Source organism: Bactrocera tryoni, chromosome 1 (assembly GCF_016617805.1).
Source record: "Bactrocera tryoni isolate S06 chromosome 1, CSIRO_BtryS06_freeze2, whole genome shotgun sequence".
Taxonomy (NCBI): domain Eukaryota; kingdom Metazoa; phylum Arthropoda; class Insecta; order Diptera; family Tephritidae; genus Bactrocera; species Bactrocera tryoni.
In genome coordinates, this window is record NC_052499.1 from 41,832,366 (window position 1) to 41,853,304 (window position 20,939).

General features: G+C 34.9%; 1 protein-coding gene across 1 annotated transcript in view; it reads left to right on the forward strand.

Moving 5' to 3' along the window:
* The window catches only part of LOC120782456, a 171,331-nt gene that overhangs the window by 11,407 nt on the left and 138,985 nt on the right, over nucleotides 1–20,939 (forward strand). The window contains exon 2 of the mRNA XM_040114746.1: nucleotides 10,529–11,294. Coding sequence (XP_039970680.1) covers nucleotides 11,204–11,294 — 91 coding nt within the window. The 5' untranslated portion in view covers nucleotides 10,529–11,203. The remainder of the gene's footprint in view (nucleotides 1–10,528; nucleotides 11,295–20,939) is intronic.

The window sequence follows — 20,939 nt, forward strand, 5'->3', positions numbered from 1 at the left end:
TCAAGTCAACAGACAGCCAACGGCGCACATTCCAACTCACTGTGAAGCACTCGTGTATGTGCACTTGCAATTATGCAAAACACATACCATCACAGTGTGGCAGGCGTGCAGCCAACACAGTTTCACTCACGCGTGTTGTGGACGTGCGGCAATTTGCTGCATCTAATGACAGCAACAATTTCACGCTCATATGACTTGTCGGCATTTTTCAGTTGGCTTAGTTCATAAATTTGACTACGCACACAAACGTACACATGCGCAAAGAGTCAATATAGGCTGGCATGCAACACTGTTTTTGTTTTTTTTTATACAATTACATGCTTATTTGAGAATATTTGAGTATATTTGCCTATAGCTGTGTTTTTATTCAAACATGAATGCTATGTGCGGGTATGTATATAAGCCGCGACTGCCAGCAGCGCTAAAAAACAACAACAAAAAACACAGAAACTGAAATCACAAATATATTTTTGGCTGAAATTGCAAATTTTTGCTGGAAAAATTTTCCAGCGAAAGCCAATGTTTGATGATGAATTGCCGCTGGTATCATAAGGGGTTAAAGTGAATATGAAAGCAGCGGGGTGCTGATATGTTAGCGCTGATTCCGGCTATATTAATACAATCATAAAGAGTTCTGTGTGGCTGTGTTGCATGTCTGCTTTTACATACGGATATGACAAAGTGCCAGGATTTTGAAATAAAATATTGTTAAATTGCTTGAAGGGCGGAACTGAAAGCCAATGAGTGGTGGGGAGTGCGAAAGGAAACAATGGATTGGGTAATACGAGACGTTAATAAACAGAGCAGAAACAAGATCGCTTATGTGGGTAAATGTTTGGAGAGACAATTTACATATCCTAAAGAAGAAAAAACGGCTGCACCGAAGCTAATATACCCTTCACAGGTGTATTTCTTTTAATGTGTCCAGTTTGTATGGAAGCTATATGCTATAGTAATCCGATCTGAACAATTTTTGCGGAGACTATGTTATTACCTTAAGCAGTAATCCATGTCAAATTTCGTGAAGATACCACGTCAAATGCGAAAGTTTTCCATACAAACCCTTGATTCCGATCGTTCGTGCCATCGGTTTGTATGGCAGCTATATGCTATAGTTAACCGATCTGAACAATTTCTTCAGAGATTACATTGTTGCTTTAGAAAATTATCCATACCAAATGTCGTGAATATATCTTGTGAAATGCAAAAGTTTTCCATACAAGAACTTGATTCCGATCGTTCAGTTTGTATCGCTCGTTCCGACAAATGAGCAGCTTCATGAAGAGAAAATGACGTTTGCAAAATTTCAAAACGATGTCTTAAAAACTAAGGGACTAGTTCGTATATATACCGACAGACGGACGGACGGACGGACAGACAGACAGACGGACATGGCTAAATCGACTCAGCCCAACATACTGATCATTTATATATACGCTTTGTAGGGTCTCCGACGCTCCTTCTGGGTGTTACAATCTTCGTGACAAACTTAATATACCCTGTTCCCGGTACGGAGAAACTGGTAACGTAGGTAACGTAAATGTGATGGCAAAGCTCCTTTTCCCCTTTTTGAGAAGAAACCACTGTAAAGTCAAAGAGAAGTTACAAAAATTGTGTGCAAAAAGAGTTAATATATATCTCTATATACAATACGGTACAAGCTTCAGAGATCTGGCATCTAGTATCAAAAACTCTCATTGGGAAAATGTTGCATTGGGAGCAAGAAAATAACAATCGGGATAGGAGAAGAACAGAGTGAATATACATATAATTACATAATATGTAGAAACGATTCAACCTTTGTCTTGCTCAACTCCTTGATTGGGTTTTTGCTAAGAAATGGCATATTTATGCGTGCTTTTCTGCTCATGGATTTGGGGTTTCGAGGTTCTTCACAGAAAACCGGAACACCATTAAAATGATAAAATAATATAAGAAGGGATAATTGAAGTCAGCTGAAATGCTCTAGAGCAAAAGTTCTGCAAGATGCTCAAAGTAAACAAGAAAATTATATTGTTACTTTAGATTGGCCATCACAGTCACCAAACGCCAATCCAATCAAGAATGTTTGGGGTTTAATGAAAGCCAAAATTTCAAGAAAACGTTCAATGTCAACAAAAGATATCGTTGGGTTACGCCAACTAACCTGGAGGTCGCTTCCTGTGGAATATGCGAAAAATTTAATTGTAAAGCTGTCAGGCTACAACAGACGATGCAGGCGATTGGATGAACTATTGAGTAAACGTCAGATATAACACACCAGCGAGTTTGCTAAAATTACAATATTTTTCGAATAAATGCAACTTACACTTTGGAAAACTAGAATATTCGTTTGCAATTTCACATTCCTTATTGAACGAAATTTTGGATATTTGCCTAACATTAGACATATTTAGCTTGTAGTCATACAATCGGACATGCAGACGTCAGAAAAACAATTAAATTGGAGATCTTGATAATTTGATTTGAACCATATAACAAAATTTATTAAAATAACTCACATGTTGGCCGATATATCTATATATAAAAGAAAGTCGTAATAGTTACACTATTTATAACTCAAGAACGGATGAACCGATTTGGCAGAAAACTGGTGGAGAGGTAGCTTAGAACCAGGGTAAGGACGCAGGATACTTTTTATAAATATAACAATTATATTTTAAATCAAAAGCATTTGTTCAAAATTCATGTAATGATAATTTTAGTATTTCAAAAATATAAAGAAATTAGTAAACAAGTAAGGATGGGCTAAGTTCGTTTGTCACCGAACATTTTATACTCTCGCATGATAAAGTGATAATCGAGATTTCATTATCCGTCATTTACATATTTTTCAAATATCGTATTTGTGTAAAGTTTTATTCCGCTATCATCATTAATTCCTAATGTACTATATATTATACAGAGAAGGCATCATATGGATTTCAAAATAGCGTTATATTGGAAGAAGGCGTGGTTGTGAACCGATTTTACCCATATTTCGTATATGTCATCAGGGTGTTAAGAAAATATTATATACCGAATTTCATTGAAATCGGTGAAGAAGTTCCTGAGATATGGTTTTTGGTCCACAAGTGGGCGACGCCACACCCATTTTCAATTAAAAAAAAAGCCTTGGTGCAGCCTTCTTCTGCCACTTCTTCCGTAAAATTTAGTGTTTCTGACGTTTTTTGTTAGTCGGTTAACGCACTTTTTGTGATATTCAGTGTGGCAGTGAGCCGATTTTGCCCATCTTCGAACTTAACCTTCTTATGGAGCCAAGAAACACATGTACCAAGTTTCATCACGATATCTCAATTTTTACTCAAGTTACAGTTTGCACGGACGGACGGACAGACAGACATCCGGATTTCAACTCTACTCGTCACCCTGATCACTTTGGTATATATATCTCTATATCTGACTCTTTTAGTTTTAGGACTTACAAACAACCGTTATGTGAACAAAACTATAATACTCTCCTTAGCAACTTTGTTGCGAGGGTATAAAAATTGCATAACCATACATGCTTTTGAGGTATACTGATTTTATTCCTGAACCAGGCAGTTTTTTTTTTTTTGGATGAACACGTCAGATATATTTAATATAATGGTATTGACATTTTCGCCGTCAGTGCATTGCGGATACTTTGCTAGATTATGGGCGAAGAACGCAAATACACTCATAACAATCCAAACGCGATATGTAACGCGGAATAACTGGAGTGTTGATATAAATGTCTATTATAATTTGAGATCTAAAGAAATATTTTTCGAAGCATTGCACAGAGCAGTGCAATATTTAAACGGGAACAATGAAGTATATGCGTAAAATTTCAAACTGATTCTTCGTAAAAAATAATAAAATTGCTAAATATCTGGAATAGTAGAATAGTACTGCAATCAAATACACAGTGCAATGAATTAAAAGTGGCTCAGTAATCATTCCATGAATAACATATCAGCTGCATAACAAAAGACTGATGCCGTAACCTTGCCAGCCGACTTTTTTGTCTTTCCACACTTGAGAACCGTTTAATAATATGCATGGCACTAGGCTGACTATCGATTGGAATCGGTTGATTTCACTGGTGCACAGCCCAAATTCAACAGTATTTTTTCCCAATAAGCAATGCTTTATTAACGCCCGAAATGCTTTATGATCCAGTTTTTTGTAAACTAACACAAGTTGCTTCACAAAAGTGCTATATCTCATTAACTAATAGTTATAATCCAACTAATATAAATCATATACATATGTAGATGGTAAATAATAATTTAATTTAATTAATTTAATAAATAATAATTTATTTATTTAATAAATAATAATTTTTTTATTGAGTTATAAAATTAATAAGAAATAAAAAATTTTCTCAAAAATAATCAAACTTTAACTGTTAATATCTTTTAAACGGTCGAGTTTACGAAAAAAATCATAAGAGACCATATTTTAGAGCATTTAATTTCCTACAAAACCTAATTAACAAGATATTTTTTCAAGTAGTTGGAAGCGAGATATAAATTTTTCTATCTGATAATAAGAAAAAATAGAAAACCGTTAGGCGGAGGACCTTCCCGTTACAATTAAAAACTCATATTTGAAGAGGCTTTCTTAGAGGTGTCTAGGAACTTATTTTTCCGAGTACCAATTGAAAAAAAGAATTTTTTTTGAATCACCCTAATATATATAGTCAAAGTTATCCCTGCCAAATGTATGCTAGAGATTTTCCAATCCTTGAAACATTTTTCATATGCACTTTTTGGGATGACTTTCAGCTCTTTAAGCGAATTTTGTTTTATTTTTTGATCGACTGAAAACGGGTTGGACGGAGCGGCAGTTTCAGTTTGGGGAACAAGAAAAAATCACACGGAACTAAATTTGATGACATCGGTGGTATTCATTCCGGTTTTGGCTTTAAATTCGGTCATAATCGTGGCTAGATGCGATGGTGCATTATGGTCGTGTAAAATCCATGAATTGTTCTTCCATACGCCTCAGTATGGCCAGAATAGAATTTCTTTTGGAAAATTTACTATGCACCAAACCCTGAATATCAAAAACAATGAACATCACTTTGTTGTGGTTATAATTCTCTTCATGAATGGGGATCGAATTCGCATGATCAAGCACGTCCAAGGAGACTTGTTCATAGTACGCTTTTTGAAAAATTCAGCTTTATCGTGACGAGTCGAGCAAGAACGCATTTCATTAATTCAAAAATATACAATTCAAAAATCATTCTAACGAACACTTGTGTGACGATTTTCAAACACTATATCCTTTCTAATTTTTATTTTTCATCGGTTGAAAAGGTCAAAAAGCCGCCTAGAAGAAGGCATTTCTTCAATGATCTTTTCTACCGTCTTATGACGGCTTTGTACCACTCGTGGGCGTGTTTTTTAGATAAAACCGAATCAGAGTAAGAGTTTTCTTAACAAGGCATGTCTTCAATGATCTCTACCGTCTATGAAGGCTTTGTATCACTAATGGGCGTGTTTCTGATAAACCGAATCAGCGTAAGCGTTTTCTAACAACACACTACTGAAGTGTACCGACTTAAGCTGCTGGTGTTAAATAAACTGGTTAACAAATCGCGCCTATATTCAACGCATATTAAATAAGGACAGTCCTGCCAACTCGGCAAACTTTTTTTAAGTATGATTTACCCGGACAATTTAATTAAAATTTTTGAGTGTTTTTTGCCGCAATGTACCAGTTTCGAAGAGACATTTTCCATGCATTTCAAAAACGTCGCTTACAGGCAGACCTTTATGATCAGCAAAAAATTAGCCATATGCACTATTCTGAAAGTGGAGGCTTGAACAGTTAGCATGGTCTGATTTTGGCAATTTTTTTAAACTCGGGAGACGGCACTATTTGTGCAAAGTTTTATCCGAATATAATCATAGTACTTCATTTGTGTACTGGAAATGGAAAAAATTAGATGGGATTTAAAATTATGCTAATGTGAAGTATGCGTGGTTGCAGTCCAATTTCGCACATTTTCACAATGTAACATGGGTTCATTAAGATGCTTGTCATCCTTATCATTTATATATATGTAAACATATATCTATATCGATTTGCTTCAGGTCATACGTATACAAACAACAATTAGGAGTACAAACATTTTATATTCTGTGGCAACATGTTGCAAGGACACTTCCAAACCAAGCACTATGGGAAATGATGTTTGGTTTTATTAGAGATCTTACGGTTTCAAAACACCAAAACGTAGCGATTTGATGTCGCCAAAGTGGCTTTTGAAAAAAATAAATTAAACCGAAGCAACAAACGGATTTTTTTATCCTAATCCTATAAGTTGAATATATTGAGTAAAATTATGCAACAATAATGTCTAAGGGCACGTTGCATCATTCCTACGTCCATGGAATCATTAAAATTTTAATTATTCGCAATAATGCTGATGCTTGTCTCATTAAAAAGCTTCGTTGACATGTTGAAAAATTTCGCGAATGAAACGTTTATTATTCTATTTCTCAATTGTGCAAATTTCTTTTACCAATTATTACATTTTTCGTCTTCACATAAAGTTTAATGCCCTAAATACACGGTTTTATAATTTTCCAACTGAAGCTTTGGTTTTGTAGCCCTATTAATACTAACCATGAACTTTTAACGCACTTTTAAAATAGATAATAGGTGAAGTATGTTTTGAAAGTGAGTGCCTAATGAATGTTTTTGATTTTTCCACAATGACAATAATGACTGTAATTAGCACAATAGTTGTAATTTTATTTTAATGCGGTTTAGACCCAAGTTGCAGGGTTATAACCTTTTTGGGATTTGGCGCCAACTGGAGATTCAAAGTGTAGCCAGGTTCTTATCTACCTAGTCTTTCCAACGGACTGGAAGTCTTCCTGGAATACTGCGTCGAACACCTCTTAGCTGGAGTGTTTCTTAGATCCCTGAACTATATCAATGTCGTCGTATATCTCATACAGCTCATCGTTCAATCAACTGGGTTGCCTATGCGCAAAAGACCAACCGTGACGTGGGAGCACTTTCGCGAGTGCGATGACTGTTCACTTCCAGACCCACTAGAGACACTAGTTTGCGCGGATACTAAACTCAGATAGCTTATTTACTTTAAAATCAAGGAAGAGGTTGTTTGTGACGGTCCTCTTTTCACGGGTCTTTTCCAAGTTTTGGCGCATGGTGAATACCTATTGAACAGTTTTTGATTTTCCAGACTGGAAGCCAGACTAAAAATTTGCCGAAATGCCGAAATCTAGTACTACAGATATCCATATTTCGAGCTCCGGCGAAGACGAAACATATTCTCTGACCGCTATGCCAAAGATACTTCCTTTACCCACCCTGGCGTTACAGTCACTTAGCACAATCTGACGATCTCACAAGTGTCTCGCCCACCACGAATTCCACACCAAATTTTCGTTCCCCTTGTCCCGTCTATCGCATTTCTTGGACGGCGGTGATGCCAGCCGTTACTCTTACGAAGAGATCAACCATCTCATCCTAGAGTGTTTTGATATTTTCATTCGGGGAGATTTTCTACGTGGCGGGTCCCAAACCTTGGTTCGCCTTCTCACTTTAGCTTGTCTTCGGTTGGTTTTTGGCTACCCAGAGGATACTTGGTTCAAGACAGCTTGAGACATATTTAGAAGGATCATTTCTGGCCACTTCCAAGTGAACAGCACTCATATAACTTTCTTCACTTGCTAGATCCGATCCATCCGATTTCAGCAACCCAAAATTTACATCACAGTTGCAAATTGACTGTAAAATGAAGTATTTTTCAAAACCTTTCATTTAATGAATTTCTAATCAAGAGATGTAAAGAATACTAAATTCTTCAATTATTCCCACTACAGGAGTTTCACATAGAAAGGTAAATGCCCTAGAGTGCTAAGAAATATATTCTGAAGATTGTCTGACTGACTGAGTGCTCTGGTTTTCACGTCGTCTTGCCATGCACGGCTTTTGTCAATCGCAAGCCCGGGATAATTTAAGCTTGCTTTGTTATTAGCAAGTGACCATATAAGGCCTCTTGAGCCATCTTAAGTATATATAAATATATGTCTATGTATTGAATACGAGTATATTGCACCTATTATGAACATTTAAAATTGACACGTCTACTTCGGTACAAAATGTTAACTTCGGTTGCACCAAAACTATAATACTCTTCACAAATACAAAAGATTCCATACAAGAACTTGGTTTTAATCGAGTAGTTTGTATAGCAACTATATGTTATCGTAGACCGGAGATTCTTAATGCTTCTTCTTTGAGCAATATTTCATGCAAATTTTCAGGAAGATCGTTTTTCAAGAAAAACAAGTTCTTCATATAAGAGCTTAATTTTGATTGTTCAGTTTGTATGGCATGCTGTAGTGGTCTGAAATCCACAGTGCAAAATTTCAGATCGATAACTCAAAATATGAGAAAGTAATTCGCATATATACAAACGGACATGGCAAAATAAACTCAGCTCGCCACACTTACAGGGTCCCCGACGTTTCCTTCTGGATGTTACATACCCTGTTCAGAGTATAACAAAATTAACTTAAACTAAAACAAGGCAAAGCTCATGCTTCAAAACTCAAATTGCTGCCTTCCAGCGAAATACATGAAGCAATGAAGAGTCGGCAACTAACTGACACCAACTGCGTGTGTGGCTTTGGCTTTGGCTTTGGCTGGTCTGCGAATAACTCTGTGGCTGCGACTATGCCATTGGCTCTGTGGTGAATGTTGCTGTCGTTGAGTTGGTTGATGCGCTTCCACTTTTCTAGTTTGCATATCAATTCGACGTATTCAATTCGGATTGCTGGCTTTGCTCTGGGCACTTCTGCTCGAGTGTTGGTATTTAGTTTACCGTTGCCAAATATTGTCTGTTTCCGTTGTCTAAACTTTCATAACTGTTTGCGCTTTATTCGCTGGTTTTTCGTTTCTCGCTGCTAAGAGTGGGTCTCTAGCTGACGGCGAAGCCACTTGATTGCCGATATTACTCTCGATAAATTGCGTAAGGCGGGAGTAAGTGGTGTCTGTGAAATGTATACAAAACAGCAGACATTCATATGTACATATTTGCAAAATTGTACACTTCCGTGTGGGTCCATAATAGTAATACTCAACACTCTGTATCGTATGTAATGATGGGATAAATTTGGCACAGCATGCATTTTTAAATCACAACCCGCTGAGAGTGCTTTGAGGCAGATGCTTGATAGCAGATATATATCATATGTGAATCAAAAAACGAAATAACTGTTCCCTTTGTGAAATATTTCAGGGCTCATTTCAATTTTGTAGCAAATTTGTCCTCACCATCACAGAAACTTCCAAATAAATAGGTTATGAGAATCGAATCGCAATGTAATAAAATATTTTCCGAAAATATGTGAGTTTGCACTTAAAATATATGTACTTATATTTTAGTAAGCACACATTCTATATTTGTGCAGTTGAAAAAATTCAAACGTACGTCCGATCGCCTTGAAGGCCGTGAGAAGCAAGACAAATTTTAACTTCAGTTGCAACGTCTTTCAAGAAATTAGGAAACCCAATCGCCGAAGACGAACCACTCTTCATCACGACAATGCAAATTCTTTTACATCAACTGCAAAAACTGCACTTTTGAGAACTCAAAACAGCGATTGATGAGTTATCCTCTGAATAGTCTTGACTTGGCACCGAATGAATTTTTTTTTTTTTTTCCTAAAAAATTAACAAAGAAGTTAATGTTTTTCGGCATCTGAAGAATATTTTGATGGGTTTAGAGCGCATGTTTTTGAGATACCTCAATGAGAATGGCAAAAGTGCTTCCAAAATTGGTTTAAAACCGTAAAAATGTGTAGAGGTCTTAATGAAAAATATTTGAAAAACTATAAAGCGATTTTCAAATATTAAAATTTGCTTTTGTATAAAAAGCACTATACACATGGAATAGTGCTTCACTGTCTACAGTTTCGGAGATTGCACCATTACCGTAAACAATAACACATGCCAAATTTCTTGAAGGTAACACGTGAAGTGAAAAAACTTTCAATACAAGGATTGCACGCTGATTGATCAGATTGTATGGCAGCTACATGCTATATTCATTCGATCTGAATATTTTTTTTTTTTTTAAATTGTATCGTTGCGCAATCTGTCAAATTTCGTCCACTAATAAAATTTTCCATACAAGTACATGTTCGGATCGTTCGGTTGTAAGGCAGCTGTATGCGATAGTAGCCCGATATCGGCGTTTCCTAAAAATGAGACCAATTTTCCCGATGTTTGTTTAAAAATTAGATTTTTAATTTTAACCCTAGTAGAACAAAAGCAGAGAATTGTCAGCTCTGTGCCATTCCGTCGACTCGTGGGCTGTATTCAGCTGACAGTTATTAGAAAGCGCTTAAACGAACAAAATGTTACTATTTAGGTAGATTCCGAGTACTTACCTCTTTTATAATATAATGTTTACGAATATTTTCTTTTAATTCGAAACAGACTCAAATTAAATCTTGAGAAAGCTGCAGAGACATTTTACTAATCTGAAACTGTCTTTATTTTTTTACAGCATTGGTGGTATAAGGAAGTATCAAAGGATATGAAAGGAATAGAATATAGTGCGCTGAGAACTTAAAACAATTCCCCTTTCCAACTAATTGAGTGAAAGAAGTGACATAAAATTTAAGCTCAAGAACTCTTGAAACTTATAGTGCTTCTCTGGAACAGAGATCTGAACGTAAATAATCGCGTTGTCGTCATTGAGTCATGCAAAGAAGAGCCGCATTGCGAGCATTGAAATTTAAGAAAAGTCCCAAAGTGAAACATGACAAAATGTGTGCGGATAAATACGAGAATTAAACTGAAACGAACACATGTCATGCCGCACACGCCTATACACCCCTACCTACGTAAGTGGCAGCGAATGGGCGATAAATAGGTGGTTGTAAGACAATAAATATGTATATGGATAAGCAGTATCTGTTTGCACGATTGTGTGTGTTTGCTAAGTCGAGCGCATGTTGACATCACCGACGGCGCAAAAGCCCCCAACATGGCGCGCAGAAAGCGTTAAGCAAACAAAAACGCACAAGCAGACATACGCGCGTGTTTGAAGAACATAAAAAAAAATTGCAGTCTTGTATTAAATGTGTGTGTGAACCGCTGCATTTGTGTGAGTTGGCGGAAGTAAAACAAAGCAAAAAGGGAAAATAAAAGTAAAAGTGTTTAACTCCGCAATGGATTTATGCTGATTGCACGGGATTACTGGATAAATTGGAAAGGAATCAACATGAATTCCATTCAATTTTTTATCGTCGCGCTTTTGGCAACTATCGGTAAGTAGCTGCTGATGCCTTGGCCTTTGCATTAATGCCAATAAATATATATAACAGGAATTCAGGCACTGATGGCACATAATGCTTTACTAAATGTTGACCAGAAATTTTAACTTCTAACTCACGAGTACTGTAAAAATTTACATTTGAACTATTCGTTTGAAAATACTTTTGTTTCCCTTGTGTCGATATTATCCTTGGGTCTAAAACCTTGAAACAATTGGTATAGACATAAAAGGGTAAAAGTATATAAATCTCCCAGTATCATACAAAAACAAGAAAAAACGTTAACTTCGGCTGCACCGAAGCTAATATAACCTTCACAGGTGTATTTCTTTTAGTAACTATGTGTCCAGTTTGTATGGAAGCTACATGCTATAGTAATCCGAATCTGAACAATTTTTGCGCAGATTATGTTATTACCTTAAGCAGTAATCTATACCAAATTTCGTGAATATGCCTTGTCAAATGCAAAAGTTTTCCACACAAGCCCTTGATTCCGTTCATTCGGTTTGTATGGCAGCTATATGCTATAGTGGTCCGATATCGGCAGTTCCGATAAATGAGCAGCTTCTTGAAGAGGAAATGACGTTTGCAAAATTTCAAAACGATATCTTAAAAACTGAGAGATTAGTTCGTATATATACAGACAGACGGATATACGGACGGACAGACAGACAGACAGACGGACATGGCTAAATCGATCAGCTCAACATACTGATCATTAATATATATACTGTATATGCTTTATAGGGTCTCCAACGCTCCCTTCTGGGTGTTACAAACTTCGTGACAAACTTAATATACTCAGTTGAGGGTATTATTACCGCAAATAAAACAATAATATTGGTGTTAACAAGAAATAGAAAAATATTCGACAAAAATTGTTAAGAAGAAACTGAACTTTGGAACATCTAATTAATTAATTGCTCAATTACATTTTTGTTAATTCCAATTTCCAGGAATATATCGCCAACACACACATAACAGTAACTACTTTTAGTAGACAAACTATTTCTTTCCATAATGTCTAAGTATAGAAGAAAGGCGCATGCATGCCTAACATCAGAACGTTTTCAATAATATTTAAAGCTACATGTGTACATATGTATATATTTCAGTACACAAGATCTTATAACAATATTACAATGACAACAGCAAATAAATCTGTATAGGCATTATCAGTGCTTATACATTAATAATCGATTTTATAATGAATAAGTTTATGAAATCTAAACACAAATATACAAATATTTCGCAATTAGCGAATTAGGTCATTTTCCATTTAGCTTATTTATTCTCGAAACTAATGCAGAAAATAAATAAATAATTTGCTTTGAATTGAAATAATTACTTTCCACACTTTGATTGAAATAAAATAAAACTACATGCATGCATTTATACTAGGGTGTCCATTGTTTTCTAGTGTTGATGTCTTTTTTTTATGCAAAAGCGAATTTTAAGAAGCTTAGTTTTTTGCGCTAGAACGCATCGAACGTAAAGAAGATCTTTATTTTCAATTTAGAAGGTGTTCCCGTAAACGGTTATTAAGTTTTGATTCTTTCAAGTATCTTGATTACGAACTTATTCTTGAAAATATTGGATGTGCTCTTCTTTTTTAAATAATCGTTAATCTAATATTTTGATAAATATCGGCCTTAAAAAAAAATTGTTTTACTGTTATTCGCACATTTTCTGGGCGTGCAAACGTCGTGTGATCCTTATCTCAGGCTCTTTATCGAAAATATGCGAAAAACTAGGTGGAAAGTTTTAAGCTTGTATTAAAACTCAAAAATGGAGATAACAAGATTTATAGTTTATAAAATGTCGTGCTTTACTCAAAAGAAATTTCACTTTCGCTTCAAAAGTAATTTGCATTCATATACTTCTCAGATACAATGATGTCGCCAAATACCCAGATATAAGTAAAGTCTACCAATTGATGTGAATAAGCGGATTAGACCTCTACACCAAGGTTATTTCCTTATTAGTATCTGAGGGATTTAATACGTGAAGTTAGGAATGATAACACAATTTGTCAAAGCATTGGACGTAGAGGCATATTGCTTTAGTGACATTTGTAAAAAGTTTCCGAACTTAGTATAGAAAAGCTGAATGGTGACCCCTTTAGTGGTCCTCACATACGGCGTTTCATGAGTGATACCGATTTCATTAAAGTAATGACTGTTCTGTAAAATGTAGCCAGGAAAAGTGAAGTGTTGATATTCGCGATTCTCCTTGGTAATTATGAGCCAATTGTCCAAAATATGCTGACAAACTTTAAGATCCTAAGAGACAATAAGAGTATCAATTTGGATAACATACCAAATAATTTGGAAACATTTTCACATAATTTAGATAATTTTGGTAAGAAATTGAGAAATCGAGAGAGCCTTATCCTATGATCCTTAAAAAAATATTGTTAACTAGAAAATTATAAAGGAATAACTGAAAAGATATTTAATGAAGATATAACATATGTTTTTGACATTTGTCTCTCTGATTACTTCGATGCATCGTAATTATTAATATATCTGTTATTTTGTTTTGAGTTGTCTCATTTTGTAAATTAAAATGAAAAAAAAATTAAAAATAAATGCGCTCATTTTTCCAATCTTACTAAACTATTGAGGGTTTCATGAATTGTTAGCAGAAATGTATTGAAAACCGATCTTAAATCTAGGCGAAAAAATTGCACTAGGCCAGAAGAATCTAATACAAAACTTTCCGCTCTACATAGGTACTACTGATTTAAAAGTTATACATCAAATGTACTGAGTTTTTGTACAGTACACCAGGTTGTATAAGTAACACAAAATTTATAAATTACTGGAATGAATACTCAGTACATTGCATGTATAATTTTAACTGCCTATGACTTGTAATTTGCCAGGACCAAAGCACCTTAAGCTGCGAAACGTTAACCAAAGGGTCGGAACCGAAACATATATATATATATATATAACTCATCCACTGGCTGCAATATTTGACAAATGGTTTGTTAGAATAAAGAAAATAATTATATGTAGTACGGTACGGGAATTCGGCCAACTCATGCACAATTTCCTATATTTTTGGCATAAAACTACATGCATGCAATATTATACGTTCAGGTAATTTTGACGAAAGTTTTAAGATCTTACATAAGTACTAGAGGACCCGTCCACGGTTCACTGTGGCTGATACATACATAGATAATACTGCTAATACCATCTGTATGATTTCTATTAGTTGGATGTGAGGTTTTTTTAATGTTTTTGTTATGGTTTATTTTTTTTTAAAGAAATGAAATATTCAAATTTTGAAAAAATGCTTATTATTTGAAATATAATTTTTGTACTTATGAGTTGTATTAAATTTCGACATAAAGAGATGAAAGGTATCCTATGTCCTTACCCTAACAACAACTTTCTTTTGTATATATAGATATAGGAGATAGAATTGACCTGATTTTATTTATATTTTGATAATACTATATACAATTAAAAGGCCACAGACAAATAAGCCATATATGGGGGTTGGTCAAGTCTTCTCCCACTTTTATCTATTTTAGGCGTGCAGATACACAGTTATGAGTAAAACACGCTCTCTAATTTTTGTTAAGATAACTCATATATTAGGCGATCCATCCAGCGTAAAGTTATCCGGCTGTTCGAAAATATATTTATATTTTTACATATTTATATTAGGTATACCCGATTTAACACATTCTTGACACACAGACAAATCATACTCAGGAATGTATTATCCCTGAATTTCAATTTTATTTCTCACACATTGGCCGATATTTTCTATCAAAAGTCAATAATTGGCTTCAATTTTTAATCACTGAAAAGGAAAGAGTCAGATGGAATTAAAAATTGTGTTATATGACAAGTAGGTGTGGTTGGAGTCCGATTTCGCCCATGTTCACACTTTAATATAGGATGTTAAGGCAATGTTATTTATCGAATTTTGTTGAAATCGGTCAAGCAGGCCTCGAATAATGGGATTTAACCTAAAAGAGGGCGGTGCCACGCCCATTATCCAATTTTGACACTGACTCTTATAAAACTAGCTGATACTATCTCGGTGGTAAAATTTTATATCTTTGGCTATTCATTTATTGCGTGTTTAGTAATTTTTGTACAGTACCGGTATATGAGAAGTGAGCGACGTTATATGATCTGATTTCATTAATTTTCACACTGTCGGTAGGGGTCTTATGTACCTAACGGTACAAGTTTCAAGGGTATGAAATTTTCGGTTCTACCTGATCTTTGCTTCTTCTTACTTGTTTCACTTTTCAGGGGGTGTTCGCAAAAAAAAAAACAAATTTGCGAAATAACGGACACCCTAATGCACATATGAAGTCACATGTAGAGATAATGATAAAATGGACTGAAATGTTTTAACGAAGCTTCATGTTTTTGTATGACATAAAACGATCTTCAATTATGTTAAGCGCTTCTTCAATTATTAGTTTTCTTAGATGTCAAACTGGTCATGTAGTGCAGTTGCAAATAATTATATCTTAAAGGAACATTTAAAATAGTTATCTACAAGTTACATTTACAAATGGCTTAATTGTAGCATATTCTCTACAATAGCTCTCAACAATGTTTATTGTAATTCCGACTCTTCCAGCAGAAATTTTCAAGCATCTTTTTCGATATTTGACCATTTATTGGATATTATTTACAAATTTCTTTCTTAATTCGTTCCCCCGACTGACTTGTACTTGGGCATGACTGACATAGAAAAATCTCTATAAACTAAAATAAACTATTTACTGTGGTTTTGCAATTGTGATGTTATTGGATGTTTCTTGCTAATTTTGGGAAGCTAAAACAGAGAATTATAGTCAAAATTTCCTAACACGTAGGACTTTTTGTGTTGTAGTCAAGGGGTGTAGAGGTTAAACCACCACCATTTACTTACATGACCCAAATAATGGTACGTGATGAAAATTTTTGAACTCAAATTCGCAATGAGTACACTTCAAATACCCCGCAGATTTTCCTTCGGTTTTTTTTTTTCAGTAGTGTTATCGTGATAATGATATTCTGCGACGAAAAGCTATGAAAATATGGAATTTGTGCTCCAACAAGGGGAAGGAAGGGCTAAGTTGGAGTACGCAAATGAACTTTCATCATATTCAGCATAACGTATGAGACAAGTGAAAGATGAATTTCGGCTATCACTCTACCAAACTTATCATATGTTAGGAGCGCCTTCTGTGCTAAGTTGTTTTCTGCCAAATTTGGTGAAAATATCTTGTAAAAATAAAAAAAGCTTCCAATCAGGGACCAGATGAGCACTTCTTTGGGAGAAAAGGACGTGTGAAAAGTTAAGATAGAATATTTCGAAAACTGAGGAACTAGTTCCCTAATAGTTCTGGTCGTCACGCTGATCATTTAAAAATGTACTTGGTACTTTCCTTTTGGCTGTTATAAACTTTGTGGAAAACTTAATATAAGGTGCTTTTGCTTAGACATGTGATTTTCAGAAAGAAATAAAACGCATATAATTTAATGTCAAAACCAAGAGTTTAGGTTAATTGTAAAGATGAGAGTTTACTACATATTTTAAAAATAACGCGCCAAATCTTCTCTTAAAAAGCGTCACTCGCATCGGACTTATCTCCGTAGACAAACGACTTTACATAACTCGACCAGAAGTTTCCTTCAATAGATTGATTATTGCCTTGGTTTTGTGGCATACCGCCAAAGGTCGTCCACATCAGATTACGTGGACAGGTATGTGTAATTCTTTTAATTTAATTTAATCATCAACTCTCGCCAGTTCGGTGGGATGTCTGATGGTATGCGCTCTCAAGTATTTAAGTCTTGACCTCTCAAACGCGGGACAGTCAAGAAGGATGGTCTGAGATGCTTCCATCTCATCTTCTTCCATACAGCTTCTGCAAACGACGTCTGGTAAGGAAGAGGCGAGCTTTATTGAGAAGCAAAGAGATCACTAGATCTCCTGCTATCAATCTTGGGCAAACAGGCTTTTGCAACTGCGCAAATACCAATGGTGGCGCAGCGCTGGCCATGCTTCCGCGAAGTCCACATCAATATGCTCCAATTCAAGCACGAACAAGTCATTAGTTATATATCTATACCGTTTCCCATTGACTTTAACATTGTGGTCGGTTTAATTTTTGAAGAAGTATGGACCAGTGCTTACCTCTGTACATAGAGCACAACAAGCAGTGATTTTTGGAGAATGTCATGACATCTCAACAAATGCTTGCCGATTATCATCAATATCCGAAAACGATACTTCGATTTATTAGCGTACCTATTCCACCAAAAGTGAGCTTCATCGCTGAACAAATTATTCTTATGAAAATCGGGATCGTTGGCCATCTCGTTTTCTTGATAAATTTACACAATTTTCAAACGATGCTTCATAGTAAGTTTGTTCATTAAGAAATGGCAAACCAAATTAAGTATAAACCAAGTAACAGCTGTAAAAAAAAACAAACAACACCAAAAAAGGGATTGCTTCATTGGAAAGCGCACGACTAAAAACCACCGTTGTAACCTGTTCAGGATTTAAACATATAATTTTGAATTAGAATATCATTCATGAACAGAGCGTCAAATCAAAATTTAATAGCAAAATTGGAGGAATTTATTTCATAATGTTATGCAGAACATTTGTTGGCTTTGGTGAAAACATGTATTATTTAGCATTATTATTGTGCTTCGCATTTGAATATGTTATGAAATATTTAGATAGCCATCTATAACAATTTATAAATAATATATTAAGTTTTAACTTCTGCATTATAGTATTCACCGTTAAATAAACTGTTAAATAAACAGTTGTATATAAACATGTTTTATTAAATTGCTTATTTGTGAATTTTCGAAATAATAACTGAATTGCAACAATTGCCGTTTATGTATGTAAATATACATATGTAATTGTCTGCCATGTTTTTTAATCAAATATGCAATGTGCTCATATGGCATAGGTATGTGTGTGTATGCTTGCACAACCTTTGTGTAGGTAAACAAAAGCCTTGTGGCCAATGGCGTTTATTTAATCTGCGGCAAAACAAAAACATCAAGTGATGCACGCAAACTTTGTGCAAAAAAATTGCAACGGTAAAACTGCAACGAAACAATTTGACAGTTAAGCAATTAATTTAATGGAGTTTGCGGCATTAAGGGCACTCATATGTATACAAATATGGCAGCAATACAGGGTGCCTAAACTGTTTGAAATGAAACAGATATTTGGGAAAGCAAAGCTATATGGAAGCAAGCAACAAAAAATGCCTTTTAAAGTAATTAAGTATGATGATAAAATATACATAAATATAGTTGTAATAAATAATAGTGAAAGGCAAAAGTTGTTTCTGTGAAAAACACAACCAAAAACATTAAAGTTGCAATGGTAAGCGTTCTGGTTCCAAATAAATAAAATAAATCAGTATAAGACAAAAACAAGGAAATTCGCAAATAGTAAAGAATTCGCACAATCAATTGATTCCGATGGTTCCAATTGTACACTTTGATTTACACATTTTCTTCGAAGATCACATAAGTTCCTTATGTAATAATCCATGTAAAATTTCATGAAGATGTCTTGTCAAATAAAAAAGTTTTCTCTACAAGGACTTTATTTTGATCGTTGCATTTCTATGGCAGTTATATGGATTCCACCAAATGTGCGGCTTCTTGGTGGAAAAGGACGTTTGCAAAATTTTAAATCAATATCTGAAAAACTAAAGGTCTACTTCCGATATTTACAGACGGACAGACGCACGGACGTGGCTATATATATACATACGTAATTTTTTAGACCATTTTCGAATTGCTCCGTATATGCTATTATAATATTAACTCCATATTCTCTTTAATAAAAAAGTTGTGCACATGTAACCCATTGAAATACCCTGTTAATATAGTAGGCTACATATGTTCTTTCTTGCAAATATAAACGCTTTTTTTGTTGACAAAAACTTTTATTTTCAAAATTTTTTTCAATTTGTGGAATATAAAAATTGTCGCTTTGCAATTATAGCAATGAAAAATGGATGTTTTTATGGTGTGTTTATGTTTTCCGCCCACTTAATAGGTAATATTTTTCGACACCTCACTGTTATTGCGCTACACTTTTTCCGAGACATAAACTCAGTAATAAAGTGTAACTAAATTGACAGTTTGTAGAACACCATACAATTTTACAAAATTATAGCATTTGACTTATACATTTTTTCATAACACCTGCTTTGGTTCCAATTTGCCCAGCGTTAGAGAGTAACGAATAGAACAAACTATATTTGCTCTTCAAAATGATTGGTAATAAACGTGGCATATGTGTTTCGTTTTTTTCTAAGTTGCAGCAATTCTATTTTCCAACCTAAAAAATTTATAAAAATAAACTCGAAAATGTATAACTGACAGTTGATCCAAATAGACTGGATAACAAGATTCAGGTTTAAGTCGAAAAAAAAAACAAAGATTATTGAAAATTTGTTAAAAATTAGAATTATTTGCACATAAATCATTGGAATATGAGAGTGTTCGGTCTTATCCACAATATGGAATACGCGCTAATTATCACGTGACCAGCATTCTTAAGATTGCATATTTTTTTGTCGCAAAAAGGAGTACCATGCAAAAGTACCTCGGTCACCGCGGGTATTCGCTCGACCAGGGTTATTTTTTTAACGAGACCAGGGTTATTTTAACGGGAAAACGAGATACATACCGCTAACCTGAACCATAGTGCCACTGTCATCTCTCAAAGGATAAAGGAACTAGGGTAGGATTATCGACATTTTAGGCTTTAACAACAGAACCGTCATCCTCGAAAAATAAGAAAAAAAGGTTGAACTACGGACTTTCTATATTTCGAATCAGGCATAAACTCCAGCAGTAATTAAAGCCTGAAGACCAAGCGCAGAATAAGTCCTGCCAAAAGGTACTACTTTGCGATTTGTAGGCAATTGAAAAGCATACCGCTTCTCGACGAACAAAAATTACGCTCTATCAATCTCATAACACGATGACGTTACGAAATGAGAAAGCATTTGGAGCATTCGAAAGAACAGTTCTCCGCGCATATCCGACGCTGCCCGTGTAAGCGATGAATATCGCAGAAGATACAAACACGAAGTGTTTGAATTCTCCGGCGATATGGATATGGTTAAGCGCATAAAAATCCAATGAATGCGCTGGTTGGATGACGCCGTTGGCATGGAATATCTTTCCCCAGTGACAAGCTTCTTTGATTTGAGATCCATGCATGAACAACGTCAGCGCCCACGCATCTAGTGTATAGTGACCTATCTATCCAACCAACGATTATAGTACCAAAGAAGAAGAGGAAAAAGTCATTTTCAACAACCAATTCTAAATTATGAGAGCAGTAATATATGTATATTTTTCGCGTGTTTTTCGAATCGGTAAATTTTTTTTCTGTAAGTTGATAGTGCTGTTAGTGACATACGAGTATATGCTAAATAAATCTATCCAAATATTCATTAGTATTTGAGATACGCGTCGTTTTGTGAGGCTCCAGAAGTGAATTCTTAAATTTTTATTATGTCCGAATTTATTAAACAAAGAAGTGCGATAAAGCACCATCTCATACTGCATTGGTTATTCGTGATCATTTCGCCACATTTTCAACTAATATCCT